This window comes from Chaetura pelagica, unplaced genomic scaffold (assembly GCF_000747805.2).
Source record: "Chaetura pelagica isolate M959 unplaced genomic scaffold, ChaPel_1.0 scaffold56, whole genome shotgun sequence".
NCBI lineage: Eukaryota > Metazoa > Chordata > Aves > Apodiformes > Apodidae > Chaetura > Chaetura pelagica.
In genome coordinates, this window is record NW_009953792.1 from 271,430 (window position 1) to 288,418 (window position 16,989).

The 16,989-nt window shown below is 44.1% G+C and overlaps 1 protein-coding gene across 1 annotated transcript in view; it reads left to right on the plus strand.

The window, feature by feature from the left end:
• Positions 1-227: 227 nt before the first annotated feature.
• The window catches only part of PAK1 (p21 protein (Cdc42/Rac)-activated kinase 1), a 32,612-nt gene continuing 15,850 nt past the window's right edge, over positions 228-16,989 (plus strand). The window contains exons 1-8 of the mRNA XM_010001057.1: positions 228-432; positions 5,326-5,426; positions 7,378-7,525; positions 8,632-8,669; positions 11,619-11,735; positions 12,059-12,233; positions 15,925-15,988; positions 16,869-16,917. Of these exons, the coding sequence (XP_009999359.1) occupies positions 243-432; positions 5,326-5,426; positions 7,378-7,525; positions 8,632-8,669; positions 11,619-11,735; positions 12,059-12,233; positions 15,925-15,988; positions 16,869-16,917 (882 nt within the window). The 5' untranslated portion in view covers positions 228-242. The remainder of the gene's footprint in view (positions 433-5,325; positions 5,427-7,377; positions 7,526-8,631; positions 8,670-11,618; positions 11,736-12,058; positions 12,234-15,924; positions 15,989-16,868; positions 16,918-16,989) is intronic.

Sequence of the window (16,989 nt, forward strand, 5' to 3'; positions counted from 1 at the left end):
AATGGGCTTTTCTTGATGGTCAGTAACTCAAATGCTTGAAGGGCGTCTTGTTAACAGAACAAATGGAAGCTTGAGTAGAATTTGTTGTGCTGAGACTTGGTCCCTGTTCCTATAAGGTTACAGGCTAGTCTGCAAATGCCTGCTTGTGTTTTGTTGGACAGTGTGTGATTCCAGTTTACAAACCCCAAATTCTTACGTGTTCCCTTTTTCCCCATTCCTAGTAACGGCCTCCCCAGCTGAAGATGTCTAACAATGGAGTTGAAGCAGAAGACAAACCACCTGCTCCTCCGATGAGAAATACCAGCACTATGATTGGATCAGGAAGCAAAGATGCTGGGACTTTGAATCATGGCTCCAAACCTTTGCCTCCCAACCCAGAGGAAAAGAAAAGGAAGGACCGATTTTACCGATCTATTTTACCAGGAGATAAAAGTACAGTATTTTGTCTCTTCTTAATAAACTTCTTGTCTCAATGTTGCTCTGAGTGACCTTAGTTAAACACCTGATGCTTGGTAATGTTTTAGGTTTTAGAAAATATGGTGTGTTTGTTTTCTGCACAGCTGTCTTGGGTCATTTTGGGGAGGGACTTTTTACTGGGGTGTGTAGTGATAAGATGAGGGGTAATGGTTTTCAATTGGAAGAGGGGAGATTTAGGTTAGACATTAGGAGAGAATTCTTTACTGCTAGGGTGGAGAGGCACTGAAACAGGTTGCCCAGGGAGGTTGTGATGCTCTCTCCTTGGAAGTGTTCAAGGCCTGGCTGGACTGGGCTTTGTGCAACCTGGTCTAGTGGGAGGTGTCCCTGCCCATGCAGGGGGGTTGGAACTAGATGATCATCTAGAGTCCTTCCAACCCAAACCTTTATATGATTCTATGATTTTGGGGTACATGAGGTGCTGGCTGTAGGTGTAGATTTTTTTCGTAATGTTTAATCCTGCCACAGTTAATCCATCCTGCTTATTCTGTTTGTTTTGTGCTTCCCCTCCCCCACCTTAAGTTATGAGAATAATGTCCCTGAAACCTGGGACTATCTCAGCCACTTCCCAGCCTGACTTGTCCTTAGTGATCTTGAAAAACACACTTTCTTGTACCAAGGACAAGCTGGCCAATTAAAGCTGGCACTGGCAGTTCTTTTGCTGGGGAGCAGGGGGAGGTATTTTCTTGTTTGCTGTTCTAAATAGCAAATAATTTGAGTTAAGCATGACTAACAGGCCAGCTCCTGCCAGGCATGTCATATGTTACTGCATGGTTGCTTTATTCTACTGCCTGTCTGGGTCAGGCATGGTCTACTTGCTGTAAAGAATAATCTGTTACTGCAAATTCTTGCACATTTCTTGTGAAGTGAAGGAATTTTCTTCTGTTACAGGGACTGTAACAGATGGAAATGAAGATAGGAAATGTGAACTGTACAGGAAAGTCTAATTTTTAAGATTAGGATATTTGAGAAACCTCTCTCTCATGTGAATCTTTTGGAGTCATATACGGGGAAAAAAAAATCTCCATCCTCTAATATGTGCTGGTTTCTTTTTATATCTGACCTATTTTTTGGAGTTCCTCTTTCTGATGCATGAGATTTTTGTAGAGTATGCATTGCAATGGTATCTGGATAGTGGATATCTAAAGTCAAGCCTGGGTGTCTTCAGCTTCCCGGACTTCACAAGGGAGGTTTCCTACTTGATTTTTATTCTCCAAAAGACTAATTGGAGTGATACTTCCACTAATTTAAATAAGCAAAATCTAGATTCATTTTCCACAAAGTGTTGCATCATTCATTGTTATTATTATGTGATACCTTCAGCAACTTTATCCAGCATGGATTTTTGATTCTGCAATCCATAAACCCATGAACTCCATGTTAAAAGTTTGCCAGATCTGGGTGAGGACTTGGTATGATGAATATTACTCTTTAAGAGCTGCAGGTTTTTTGTGTTTGCTTCCTTAAGGCAGTGGGGGTTTTCAATCTCTGGGCTCAACAGTTGCAGAAAACAAAATCACCTGGAATTTATAAAAGAAATACAGCTTGAAATGCTGGTTTGAGCTGGGTTTTAAAGGAGAGCTGCAAAAGTGAATGGTTTGGGTAAAATCAGCAGACAGGCTGTTGAAGATGCCTGTGTTTGCTGAAGATTGGCCAATGTGGCAGATGCTTCAGGACATGAGAGATTTTTGTTTAGCCAAGCCCAGCAGAGCCTTCTGTTGCAACACACCTGCCTGAGCAAGAGTGGTTGCTTCTGTCCTCTAATTCCTGTTAAGCAAAAAATACCTTTAACACTGTCACCTTCGCTTCATATTTGTTGATTTTCATCTTACAGAAACTTCTTCTCATCTCATCAAAAACAACTGAATTCCCAGTGCCTCCTGCTGCTGAAATGTTAATCAAATTCCCAGATATTCAGATACTTCTCTTTGTTTTGTGCCTGAAATTATTTAGGTGTTATCTGTTAGTTTGGCTTGACCAAAAGGGGAGTTGATTTCCATTCAGTTAGAGGAATGTAGCCCAGGGGACCAACCACATCCTGGCTGCATCAACAGAAGTGTGGCCAGCAGGGCCAGGGAGGGGATTCTGCCCCTCTGCTCTGCTCTGGTGAGACCCCCCTGGAGTGCTGTGTCCAGCTCTGGAGCCCTCAGCACAGGAGAGACATGGAGATGTTGGAGGAGGGCCAGAGGAGGCCACAAAGATGATCCAAGGGCTGGAGCAGCTCTGCTCAGGAGACAGGCTGGGAGAGTTGGGGTGTTCAGCCTGGAGAAGAGAAGGCTCCAGGGAGACTTGATATCAACCTTCCAATACCTGAAAGGGGCCTATGAGAAGGCTGGGGAAGAGCAGTTCACAAGGGCATGTAAGGACAGGACAAGGGATGGTGGTTTCAAGCTAGAAAAGGGTAGATTGAGGTTGAACATTAGGATGAAGCTCTTTTATATGAGGGGGATGGATCAGTGGAACAGGTTGCCTAGAGAGGTGGTGGAGGCCCCATCCCTGGAGATATTACAGGTCAGGCTTGATGGGGCTCTGAGCAACCTGATCCAGTGTGAGATGTTCACATTGTAGGGGGATTGGACTAGATGAACTTTAGAAGTCCCTTCCAACCCAAGACATTCTGTGATTCTATGGAACAAAGATAATTGGGAGAACATGAACTGTTTCAGGGGTATGAAAAGAACATAGGTCATAAATGCAGAAAAATCTCTCCTTGTTTCTATATGGCAGTGCAGCCACACTGAACTTCTCTACCTGTGTGTTGAATATGAACTGAAAGGTGGAATGTTGATGTGACCGAGATCATTATATTAATCATTCCCTCCAGAACTGTTTTTCTTGCTCAGTGTAGCTAAGGCTTGTTCTGGCTGTTGTCTCCTGCTTTGGATAAATTAGCAGTCATCTCAGTTTGCTGGTGGAATGGATACTGGAACAGCTGGTTACAGAGGAGTTATTTGGGATTTGGGTGTGCAGCAGGTAGCTTGGGCTGTCTGAATGGAAAAATAACAAAACCCACAAGTGTTTTGTCTTCTGGATAGCAACTTAATGCCCTCAAACTTTTTTAGTGATACCTTCAGGTCTCCTGTGGCAGCTGTCCTGGACAATGTGTGGTTTTGCAACACCCATGCAGCTCTCCTGCATAGTGGTGCTAGTAGAGGTGTCCTCTTCTTCCTCACCTGAGTGTTGGGCTTCTAGGCTGAGCTGAGGCCTCACTCTTTGGCTTGGAGGAATGGACTGATCCTGCAGAGACAACTGTAGAACAAGTTGCCTCAACTGGCTCGCTCTGCATCTCTTTTCCTCTTGCTTTCCACCCACCTCTAGTGCATTCAGCCTTTTCTGTATACCTGCTGGATGCAGCTGCTTGTTCCTTTTCTGGCAGGCCTCTGTGCTGCAGATGCTCACCATCTGCTCACCAACAGCTGCTTCTGTCTCCTTCTAGCTCCCCCCCTCTGTGGTGGCTCCTCCAGCATTGCAGCTTTCTCTCCTCATTCCCCTTGGCAACTGTCTCTCTTCTGCTATTCGGCTTCCCCCAGCCCCTGTGTTTGAAAGGGGGATCAAAACCAATCTGTTCTATCTTCATGTCTCAAATGGAGTATCTGATCCTTTAATTTTTTTCCAAAATTAGTCTATGCAGCAGTAACTCTGTGATGATGCAGAGACCAGTGCCAGAGCTGGCACTGAAGGAAGAGGAATTCAATCCTTTGGGACAAGCTCTGACCACCTCCACACAACTAACCAGCAGCATTGTCTCAAGTAATTGTAATGCTGAGGATTAGCTTCACAGGTTTCTGAAATACCTGGGGTTTCACCTGCATGTTGCCAAAAATGCACTGGGGAATGTCAGCCATGAAGTAAAATCTATGTGGCTTTAAATACAAAAGGTAGCAGGTGGGAAACAAAAGGGCTTTGGTCACTTTCTCTTTATGATTTAGCTCTGCTTCTTCCTAACTGCAAGTAGCAAATCTGAGTAGAACATGGTTCTTCCTTAAACTGATCTCAATTTCTTGAATACAGTAAATATTAAAAGGAAGGTGGAGTCCTTAATACATTGTAAATATGGATGAGCTTAACCCAAAGCATTATTGTATAATCTTGTTTGAAGAGCTGAAAATTTGCAGTGTGCATCTGCTTTGACTTATTTCCTTTCCTGTTTCTTCATGACTTCTGCTCCTCACCTGCCAGATTCTGCCCTCTTGCTCAGTGTCTTCAAAGCTTGTTATTAAAACCACATTTAGGTAGAGCAGAAAATATAAATGGTTTTGCTCATAGAAGATTTGGTAGCAGAAGCACATGTTTGGTTTTCTTCTCATAAACTCAGTTTCGAGGAAGTAGGATGAAAGGAGCAATTTATAAGCAGTATTTGTAGTTAATTTTGTCCATGTTTTGATATGAGAGTCAAAAGTATATTTAACAGCACATCATTTTTTTTAAAGTTGCTTAAAACAACAAATAAAAAAATGTGTTCAGAACTGCATGGCTTCCACTTGTGGCCACTCTAGAGCTTTTGACTCTGATCTTTGTAAGTCTGAGTGAATATTTTAGGTAAATAGCTCTTGTGCTGTCGAGTCTAGCCCTGCCTGTTGGTACTTGACATACCCAAAATGTCAATTTCCTTCTCTTTTGTTTGTCCTGTGTTACAGGACATAGATTTTTGTTGTCCACCCACTGTGGCTGCTCTAAAGGGAACTGATAAAGTTGTTAAACTTGCTCTTTGTCTGCCCCGGATCAAAATCCTATGAGGAGCCAAAGGGGGCTGTGGTTGGGTAGGTAAATTGGAAGATACTGGGGAGATTTTAATTCTTGATGTATTTATGGATAATTTTTTAAAATTATGATTGTTGTTGTCTCTTCCAGCCAATAAAAAGAAAGAGAAGGAGCGGCCTGAGATCTCCCTCCCTTCAGACTTTGAGCACACGATTCATGTGGGGTTTGATGCAGTCACAGGAGAATTCACAGTAAGTGAAAAAAGAAGTGTGTGGTTTGGCTTACTGCTGGGAGGAGCCAGGAGCCATTAATCTTTTATATAGTAATGCTGGAAAGGCTATTACCATCAGCTGGTTTGATCTCCTTTGAAACACAGCTGCAGAGGTTAACCTGCTGAGAGACTGTTTGTCAAACTTGGCACGTCCCAGGAGCCCAGGCTGCCAGCAAACTTTTCCTTTCCTGCTTTTTTGGCTGATGTGGACAGCAAAACATGGCATGTCTCTCCTCCCTTCCCCTCCCCTTCTACAGCTGGATTAGGTCTACAACATAAAGTGTATCCAGCAAGTGGGGCTCTCAGAGTTTCCCCCATAGGAGACACACTGCTGTGCATCACTACTTCACAGAACCACTTAGGTTGGAAAAGACCTTCAAGTTCATCGAGTCCAACCATTAACCCTACTCTGCCAAGTCCAGCACTGAGCCATGTCCCCAAGCACCACATCCAGATGACTTTTAAACACATCCAGGGATGGTGACTTAACCAGCTCCCGGGGCAGCCCGTTCCAATGTCTGACGACCCTTTCAGTGAAGAAGTTCCTCCTAATGTCCAGTCTGAACCTCCCCTGGTGCAGCTTGAGGCCATTTCCTCTTGTTCTATCAGCAGTTACTTGTGAGAAGAGACCAGCACCTGCCTCTTTACAATATCCTTTCAGGTAGTTGCAGAGGGTGATGAGGTCTCCCCTCCCTCCTTTTCTTTAGGCTAAACAATCCCAGTTCCCTCAGCTGCTCCTCATAAGACTTGTTTTCAAGGCCCTTTACCATCTTTGTTGACCTACTTTGGACACACTCCAGCACCTTGATGTCTTTTTTGTACGTGTGTGTGCTGTCCTAAGGCTAAATGTCAGATGCTTTCATGGCCTTTTTTAATTGACATGCAAAATACCATGAAGATCTGAGTTGTGTTTCATCATATAATTCTTCTTAATTTGGCGACGAGACAGTGTTTAAGAGCAGCAGAAGTTGTTTGTGAGCAAGGTGTTTTTAACCTGTGTTTATTATGGTTCTTGTTCAGGGACTTTGCTCTCCTACCTAATGATGTGTACAGTTGCATGGCAGGCTCTAGACTGGCCCAAGTTAGCCTAGATGTAGCAGTGGGGTGTTATCTGAATGGTGTTTGCACCCATACAGAGACTTGATGGATAAAGGATCCCAGTCCCCTGCCAGTTCATCTTTACAAACTGCTCCTCTTCCTGGTGATGCAAGACACAAGTCTGGTTGTATTCTAGTTGTATTTATTTTCTGGCTGAAATTATGTCCCCATAATAAAATTCTGAGCTTCATAGGTGAAGTTAACATCTCTGCTTCCCTGACTCTTGTTACAATAGGCACCAAAGTGCTGTTACCAAAAAGCTCTTGTGCTACAAGAAGACCCAAATGAATGTTGTGTGTCTGTTGTGGTGGATACTGTACAGTGCCTGTTACTTCCATGATCTTTCTTGGACATGTGTAAATATGCGTGTATTTGGGTGTAAAGGTTTATTTTTTTTTTTGTTTGGGGCTCTTCCTGAACTGCAGCATTTCTGGTTTTTGAGTTCTGATCTTTAAATACCTGGAACTCACCCAGAGCCCTGTGAGTCGAGTGGTGTTTGTATGTCCATGCAAGGACTTGTAACTGATAATGGCCAGGAAGATTTTTGAAGTATTATTTAGTTCTTTGGAAAGGGCAGTTTTCTCCTTGTGTCCATCACAGCACTGCAAAACCCCAGAAACTGTGTGACAAAACTGGTGGTGAGTGTGTGGGCTGTGAACCCTGTTAGGCTGACTGTGAGCTAATGAGCTGCAAGAGGTTGGACAGGACCCCTGAGCAACCTGGTCTAGTGGGACGTGTGTGTCCCTGCCCATGCAGGGGGGTTGGAGCTAGATGATCTTTAAGGTCCCTTTCCACTCTAACCATTCTGTGATGATTCTCTGATCTTCCCACAGGGAATGCCAGAGCAATGGGCACGTTTACTGCAGACTTCCAACATCACCAAGTCAGAGCAGAAGAAGAACCCCCAGGCAGTGCTGGATGTGTTGGAGTTTTACAACTCCAAGAAGATCTCCAACAGCCAAAAGTACATGAGTTTCACAGGTACAGAGTCATCATCACATACAACTTGTTTGTCCAACTTCCCATTAGTTGCTGAATGTGGGGTTTCCTTCATTTAATCAACAAGTAGATCTGTCTTTTCAAGGAGAATGTGTCAAGTATCCCTCCTCCTTCAACATGCTGTTCTCTTAATCCTGATGCCCAGCATGGCTGCAAAAGAGGAGGTCAGTCAACTGGCTAAATCCTCCAAAAGATAGGCTTTCTGAAGCTTACCAAGAGCATCTGGAAAAGAGTGTTGGTGTTGGGTTCACAGTGATGAAAATCCTGGAAAAAAAAAACAAAACAGCTAAAATTTGCTCCAGTTTTAGTTTCCAGTGTGGGTGGGGATGTTGCTTCATGCATGCTTGGGGTGAGGGTCTCTCTGCTCCCATTGAGCAGTTGGCCTCATATCAATCTAGATGCTTGATAATTGCTGTCTGTTATCCCTAAAAATGAAAGCTGCCAAGGCTTTGTGCCTTCTGGATTTGAAGACTCCTGCATCCACCACTCCTTTTCCCTTTCAAGTCTAACTCCTTCCCTTTCTAAATATTAATCCCTGCTTTGGTTCTTTTAAGAAGATAGAGCCATGTCACCAGAGCTGGTGTTAATTAGGAGGGCTCCAGGCACTCATAAGAACACAAATCTTCCCCTCATGTTCCTGGATGGTCAGACAAGAAGCCCTCTAGTTGACTTGTTGTTTCTTTTGTTATTTCTTCTATTGTTTCTTTTACTCCAGGAAGTTTGGGTGGCTTAGACAAACATCTTGCAGATCTTGGCCTAACTGCAATCCCTCTGCTGGTGATTTAGCCCATTGAAAAGATTTTGTGTATATGGGCAGAGAACAGTGTTCATCCAGGTGTTGCTCAGGGAAATTCCAGCCTTCTGCAGCAGGGATTCCAGGCCCCTGCATCTGCCTGAGAAATTCTTGACACCCTATTCCTGTATTTGCCAAGTGTCACCTTGTTCTCAGGAGCTGAGAGTGATTCTTAGATGTGTGAACAACCTCTTTTCCTGCCCCTTCTGAGGGGAGCTTGTACCTTTCTCCTCTCCCCTTTGCTGCTGCATTAACGACTCACTTCTAAATAACAACATTCCTGGGTCTCTTTCAGATAAATCAGCTGAGGATTACAATTCATCCAATACATTGGTAAGAGTTATATTTGCATTCTGTTTCAGGATTTAAAAACTTGCATGAAGTGGTGTTAGCAATGTGTAAAATTCTAGTTTGCATGTGTTTTAAAATCTGAATTATAAATATATTTCCATAGTGAATATATGTCTATAAAAATGGGCAAATCATCCTAAACAGGCATGCTGCTTTTTTTTTGGTATTTTTTGTAAGTGGGGGAGAATCAGGTAGACAGAAGACATTTTTTTATTAGTGAATCATGAAGTAGTGAGTAGATATTAGTGAATTAAGGAACAGAAATAGTTTGCTTTTTATAGAAGTTGATCTGTTCCTGTACTTAGATTTTTATAATAGCTCTGCTTTCATGTTTTATGTCTCTGTAAATATCTGTGTTCTATCTAAGTTTAATTACTAACCTGCAAGGTCTGATTGACCAAAACTCATGTAGATGAGTGTTGATTAACCAAACTAATCTCCAGCAGAAAAGGAAATAAAACGTTCTCCTCCTTTCTCCTTGACCTTTAGTCTGTCCTTCCCAGGGCAGGCTCCACTCCTGTTTGCTTTGTTAGGAGGCATGAGCTGGAAAGCTTTGTGATGGTTCTGTATGTGTGTATGGGATGGGAAACCCAAAACTTTAAATCACAGAATTACTTAGGTTGGAAAAGACCTTTAAGATCACTGAGTGCAACCATTAACCGTACTCTGCCAAGTCCAGCACTGAGCCATGTCCCCAAGCACCACATCCAGATGATTTTTAAACACATCCAGGGATGATGACTCAACCACCTCCCTGGGCAGCCTGTTCTAATGCCTGACAACCCTTTCAGTGAAGAAGTTCTTCCTAATGTCCAGTCTGAACCTCCCCTGGTGCAGCTTGAGACCATTTCCTCTTGTTCTATCACCAGTTACTTGTGGGAAGAGACCAATACCTGCCTCTTTACAATGTTCTTTCAGGTAGTTGCAGAGGGTGATGAGGTCTCCCCTCAGCCTCCTTTTCTTCAGACTAAACAATCCCAGTTCCCTCAGCTGCTCCTCATAAGACTTGTTCTCAAGGTCCTTCATCAGTTCAGTTGCCCTTTTTTGGATGTGCTCCAGCACCTCAATGTCTTTCTTGTACTGAGACTCATAAAACCCCACAATTCCCTGTTTTCTTCCTGCTTTGCCATTATCTAGAGTTGGCTTTTCCTGTTCCCTTCCAGAGGCAGCACAATCAAATCTTACTGTTTAGGACTCTCTACGAAAAGAAAAGGAGAATGTTTCTGCTGTTGTTCATTGTTACATGTAATTATACATCAGGCCTTGGGAGCTTAGAATATCTGAGGCTATTGAATTTTAAAGCAAATCCTGAAAAAAAGCAGTAGTTGCCAGTCTGCTGAGAAAGCCTGATGTTTTTGGAAGACACTGGGTAATGTTTAATTTTGGTTATTTGGTGATTTGGTAAATTCAGGAGATTCTCAGTACGTAGGTGTGTTTCCTTGTTGCTTTTAGCAGGATAGGTTTTGTGTCAAGTCCTGGGTGCAGCTCTGGGCTGCTCACTTCAGGAAGGATCTTGAGGTGCTGGAGCAGGTCCAGAGGAGACAAGGAGGCTGGTGAGGGGACTGAAGGGAAAATCTGATGAGGAGAGGCTGAGGGAGCTGGGCTTGTTCAGCCTGGAGAAGAGGAGACTCAGGGGGGACCTTCTCACTCTCTACAACCACCTGGAGGGAGGTTGGAGGCAGGGGGGGTCGGGCTCTTCTCCCAGGCAACCAGTGACAGGATGAGAGGGCCTGGCCTGAAGCTGCTCCAGGGGAGGTTTAGGTGGGATATTAGGAAGCACTTCCTCATGGAAAGGGTGATCAGACCTTGGGATGGACTGCCCAGGGAAGTGGTGGAGGCACCATCCCTGCTGGTGTTCAGGGAAAGGCTGGATGTGGCACTTGGTGCCCTAGTCTGGAGATGTGGTGGTGTTGGTCATGGGTTGGACTTGATGGTCTTAAAGGTCTTTTCCAGCCTCAATAATTATCTAATTCTGTGTTATGCCAAGTGCACTTTAGCAATTACTTGTCAGAATGTTGGTGAATTCAAGTGGTTTTGGGTCAGTGAAATGTTACTTTTTTTCTCCCCTCTTTCAGAGAGGACTTTTAATAATTTTTCCCCAGCCACTCTTAGGGAACTGAAGGTGCACAACCCGACCTGGTCTAGTGGGTTGAGGATCTCACCAGCTTTATTGTGAAATGCTTATAGGATGCCATGAGCTTCAAATTCAGTTTCAGATTTACAAGGCTAGAAGTGGCTTTGATTTCTAATCACACTATTGCAAAAAAAAAATTGAGATAATTTTCTGTAACCACTTATGAAACTTAAAAAATTGAATTGTTCCTATTTTTCACAAAGTTTTCTCTTGGAAAGCAATTTCAAAAGAGATTGGAAAAGATTTTACCTAATTCTGCTTCCAGGTCTCTCGTTACTTTGTTCTGAGTCACCAAAGCTGATGTTAACTTGACCTCCCAATTTCTAGGGGAAACATTCAGATTTTGATGCAAATTAAAGCATTTAAAAACTGAAATCTCCCATCTGCACGATCAAGGTTTGGAGCAAAATTAAAAGAGGCAACATCAATATGAAGAGAAACGTCTAAACCCAGATATTGTCTGCAGAGTTTCTGGGTCTCTGTGCAGGTACTGGGATGGCAGTGAGAGAACCCAGGTGGGTCTCAGGTCCTTGGAAGGGGATTTCCATCAGAGAGGCAGACAACAAGCTCAGAGCTGTTGTGTCAGGCAGTGCTGGGCTGCTCCTCCACTTCCCACAAAGGCTCAGGATCTTTGGGGTGCAAATTTTTCAGACATTGTAACTTTCTCACCTGTTCTGGGTGTTATTTTTCTGCTCTTGCTTCAGTGCAGTCTCCATTAGGAGCTTCAGCTAATGTGTGTGGTTCTGTTTATAACAAGCAATTGAATTGTTATGTATAATTTGTGCAATGACATGCAGAATGTGAAAGCTGTCTCTGAGACCCCTGCAGTGCCCTCAGTGTCTGAAGATGAAGATGATGAAGATGATGCAGCTCCACCCCCCGTGATAGCTCCGCGACCTGAGCACACAAAATCTGTGAGCAGAAATACTTCCTTCAGTCCACACTGTTGCACTCATGGTCAGATCTTGGCTGTGACTCCTCATCCATGCTGCACAGATGGTGCTGAGCCCTTCCTGGGAGCGGGAGGGTGGAGGTGGGAGCCATTTCTTCAGGCAGAGCACTTTCATATCATCACCTGCCTGGTTGTGGGGGGCACAAGAGAGTCCTAACCATAGCTGTTAACCATCAGCTATAGAAATACATCTCTGGCAACATGAATAACAACAAGATGACTAGAAGTGACTAAGCCTCCATCTGATTTGTGCTAATATGTGTGTTTTTTCCTCAACAAAATTAGATCTACACCCGCTCTGTGATAGACCCTCTTCCTCCTCCTACCAGAGATGTGGCGACCTCTCCTATTTCTTCTCCCTCAGAGAACAGCACAACAGCACCTGACATGCTTGTCAGGAACACAGAGAAGCAAAAGAAAAAGCCAAAAATGTCAGATGAGGAGATCTTGGAAAAATTAAGTATGTCTTTTTTTTTTTTTTTTAAATCCAAAATCCAGACAACATTTTGCAGCTGTGATCTCAGTAGCTTCTTCCCCAACAGATCTGTGCACCTACCAGGAAGATTGTTGATATAACCTCCATCCATCAGGAGATGCCCATCCTTTGGGTCACAGAGAGGAGGCATATACCCCGAGAGGGACATGCTGGCACGGACATACCTCCACAGGGAGCCTGCAGGAACCAGAGGCAGGGAATGGCAACAGTGTTAATTACTGTAGGTAGGGCAAGCTTTTGCCAACCATAGCTGTTAACCATCAGCTATAGAAATACATCTCTGGCAACATGAATAACAACAAGATGACTAGAAGTGACTAAGCCTCCATCTGATTTGTGCTAATATGTGTGTTTTTTCCTCAACAAAATTAGATCTACACCCGCTCTGTGATAGACCCTCTTCCTCCTCCTACCAGAGATGTGGCGACCTCTCCTATTTCTTCTCCCTCAGAGAACAGCACAACAGCACCTGACATGCTTGTCAGGAACACAGAGAAGCAAAAGAAAAAGCCAAAAATGTCAGATGAGGAGATCTTGGAAAAATTAAGTATGTCTTTTTTTTTTTTTTTTAAATCCAAAATCCAGGTCCTGCTGTGTTGATTTCTCACAACTTTAAGAAGCTGAAATGTTTTGACATTCTCATTTTGAGATCACTTATTGAAGACATTTTGTTGTGACTGGGTGCCAAAACTGGGGGCAGATGTAAAGAGGGAGCATAAATGTAAGCTTGAGCACCTGTGGTACCAACTGAAGCCCCTGGGGAGTTACAGACCCTCAGGCTCTGTGAAACAAGCCCTGAATAAGTGGCATCTACTTAACTATGAAGTCTGAGATTGTTCTAGTCTTAATATTCTGTAGCTCTGCAGCATGGGTGATTATACTGAAGTATTAGGTGAGCAGAGCTTCCTACTGTGTCTAAAAGGAGGAGAGAAAATGAATGCATCCCCTAATTTTGTCTTCCACAATCCCATGTTGTAAAGTGACTTAGTTATTTTTAAGTGCCCTGATGTGGGGACCCAAATTAGTGGTGTTTTTCTGAGAAAAAAATCACTCTGTCTTTCTCCTGTGTCCTGGTGTCTTTAATACTCCCTGCCTTCAGTTCTGTGAATCTTTTAAAGTGCTTCTCTGCTGCTTGGTATTTTTGGATTATGCTGTGGCATATCTGACAGCTGAACTAGCTCCTCTTTGCTATTGATTGCTGTCCTCAGCCTGGGCCAGTTTTTATTAGGGTTGGGCATTTATTTGAACTGCTAATCCTGTATTAATGACATACATGCCTTGCTTCTCAGTTGATGTAAATGGTGTTAGATCCCCTCTGGTCAGGCTGGTCTCCTTGGTTGAGGGCACATCCCTAAAGGTCAGTCAGTATTTGATGAAGCACAGACTAGCAGCTCAATGAAGGAAAATTTAATCTGAGGGTGTAACTTAAAAAGTAAAATAAAATTAAGATGGCACCTGAGTACCTCATTCCTCTAAATTAAACAGGTGACATATGAGCTGGAGCTGCTTGATATTGGAAAACTCATCATTTCTGAACAGCAGCTTCACTCACTTAATTATCAGGACTTGTGTACATGAAGGATTCAAGCCATTTTTGTCACCAGCTGGGGAAACGGGGACTGTGGCAAGAAAAGATGCCGCTCTGATACAAACACACCCATTTCTGTAACAAAGAGAAATGCAGGTGCCACTCTTGGGATTGTTGGGGGGCAGATGTGCCTTCTGACACCTTGGTGGCTCCAGCAAGTGGTGTTCAGTGCTGAACTTGTTCTTTAACGTGGAGGAGTCTCATGCTAAATGTACAGGTGTGTGTGAGGCTCAGTGGCTGTTGGTAGGTGTCAGCTTCTAGATGTGGGCCAGTCAGAACTGTATGCAGATGTTTTTCCATTAATCTTTCATGTTTTGGTTTGACATATGAATAAAATGCCTAAAATCTAAAAGCATATATATTGTTCCACACACTGAAGATGTGCAGAGTTTGAAAGGAGGCTGAGATACCTCCACCTCTTAGCATTAACACAGCATGGGTGCAAACATTAATGAATCCTCACCTGAGGTAGGAAATATCACCCTGTGATAGAGCATTAAGGTCAGAGCATTAAATATGGCAAGACTGGCATCTGCCTTCTGTCACTGCAGCACTGTCCTCTCACTGCCTCAGGGAGATGTTTGCCTGTCTCTTAACAGGCTGAACTTGTAGCTTGTGTTAGTCTTTGAGGGAAAGTTTACATCTTTTACTCAGAACTGCACGTCCTGAAGGCAGGCAGCATTGCTTCCCTAACTGTACAGTGGGGTTTGTACACATTTCTCTTCCCACCCCCCTCTCCAAACATGGACCACATTCTCTTTCTTTACTTCTGTCTGCCCTAAACCCTGTGGGTTTGGCTGCTCTCCAGTGGAATCTGAGAATAGCCTGCTCTTGCTTGCTACTGGATTTCTTGGCCTAAGGACCATGAGCAGTTTCTTTGCCAACATACATCTGTCTGGGCTCAGCCCTAGACCCCTGTGAAAGCAGCACCATATGTTGGCAGCTCAAGTGACTTGCAAACACCAACTGGGATGCAGCTCTACATCCCTGGTGCTGGTAGAGGGGAAATTTGTTCTCAGCTGAGCTCTAGGAATTGTTGGCTTCAACTGCTTCAGCCTAAGTCAGTGAAGGTTTGAAGGGAGTGCTGAGTTTCAGTGATGCTCCTTTTGTCACCTCCTCCAGTTTCCCCCTGGGCAACCCACCCTGCCCTTGTGCTGAGAGCCCCCTCCCCTCATACAGAAACACAGTGTGTTCCCTATGGATACCAAATCCACATTGAGTCTGAGCAGCCCCTCACCTTCCTGCTCTGCAGGGCACAGAGCAAAGTGCTTTTCCCTCTGAGGGACACACAGCAAGACACTTTTTTTCTGGCTGAACATTAGGGGAGGATGAGCTGAGATGGCCTCATGTTGCCCTCCAAAACCAGAGCTGTGCTGCAGTCCCATGGTAACTGCTGCTAAAACCTGCACTGGCTCTTGGGTTCCTAGAGGAGCAGCTGAGCAATGCCTGAGTCAGGCTGGGGGAGGTTTGGCTCTGAAGGATCTCTCAGGCTTCCCTCCTGAGTCTTGCAGCCCAGCCACTGGCTCAGTAGTGACTGTGGAAATGTTGTAAATACTTTTGTTCTGCCAGAAATAGTCATGGTGGAGGGAATTTTTTTACTTGATTTGTGGCAGACTGTTGGCTCTGGAATGAATGAGGCCCTGGCCACCAAATTCAGAGGCTGTTGCAGTGCAGGGACATCTTAGATCAGCTGAGTGTGACTTTAAAGTTGCAGGTTTCCAGCAAATATTTAAGTGTGTGAGGGCCACGTATCCCCACCCCCTGCCTAGCAGGGTGCAGCCACTGGCTGCTAGTGAAGATTAAATGTGCTTCGTGTCTGTATCCCACCATTTCTGAGGGGAAATACCTATAAAATAGGAATGCCACAGCTGGGATGTGCATAAATAACTGAGGACTTCCTTGGGCTTCATGTACTGGATTTCTAACGAGTGATTCAGGAGGCTCAGCAGAGCCTGCTGTGCCTTTGGGGCTGCTCATCAAGCACATTTGGTTCTTACAGCTGCATGAAAAAGTACTTACAAAATCCTCTTGGGTTTGTGTTTGTTGTGTGTTGGTTTTTTTTTGTAGGAAGTATTGTGAGTGTGGGTGACCCCAAAAAGAAGTACACGTGTTTTGAGAAGATTGGACAAGGGTTAGTATGCACTGCTTCTCTGGCCTTTACCTTTCCTTTTGCTAGGAATGCAGCCCTGGAACCAGGGTAAGGTGATTTGCTGGAAAAGCTCTTGGTGATGATTTTGTTTGGTCTTTTTCTTTTGTGTTTTTTGGGGGTTTTTGGTTGTTCTGGTGGGTTCAGTGTCTCCCTGCCCTCCCCCAGCTCTTCTGCCTTTCCTGGCAAAGCCTTGAGTCGCAGGGACTGGGTTTTTTTTAAATGCAATTGTGTTTTTAATATGAGGAAATATGTCATTAGGGGATCAGGTTGTTAAATAGAACTGCAAGTAGGGATGGAACTGCTGATTTTCAGCACGCCAAGCCATCTTCAAATTGTAGCTTTGCTTTCTGAATCAGCTCTCCTTGCTGTGGGTGTTGTGCCCCTCTTAGCAGGGTAGGGCAAAGCAGTGCAGATAACTGAGGGATTTGCTGTCAGCTCCATGTGCTGAAGCTCAGCTTCCCATTCCCCTCACTACAAATGCCACATCTATTTACTTTAGCTGATCTTATCTGCTCCATAATCATGCTGGGCAGCCTGCAGGCTGGGCCAGTGCAGTCCTGCCAGTTTAAATGGGATCAACTCAGTCTTACAAGCTGTGCTAAGTTGCTGGTTTGGCAGCAAGGGTTTGGATGACCATAGTGTCCCTTGTTAGGAGCTTTGTTCCCCATAAATTCTCTGGCTTCTGCTCCAACAGCAGCCTTGGCTCAGAAATACTTCAGACTATATTTAACACTGGAATTGTTACTTGGAAAGGAATGGGATTGAGAGCACTTGAGACAAGTGGGAAGGGGCATGTGCTAAGCTCTCAGTCTAGCTATAAGGTGTTTTTTTGTTGTTTATTTATCTTTTCTCTCTTATTTAGAGCCTCAGGTACAGTTTATACAGCAATGGATATAGCTACAGGACAGGAGGTAAGTGCTGCCAGAATTCCACAGCAGTGGATTTTGGCTTGTGTCCTAAAAGTTCAAGTTGGTGCTACAAAA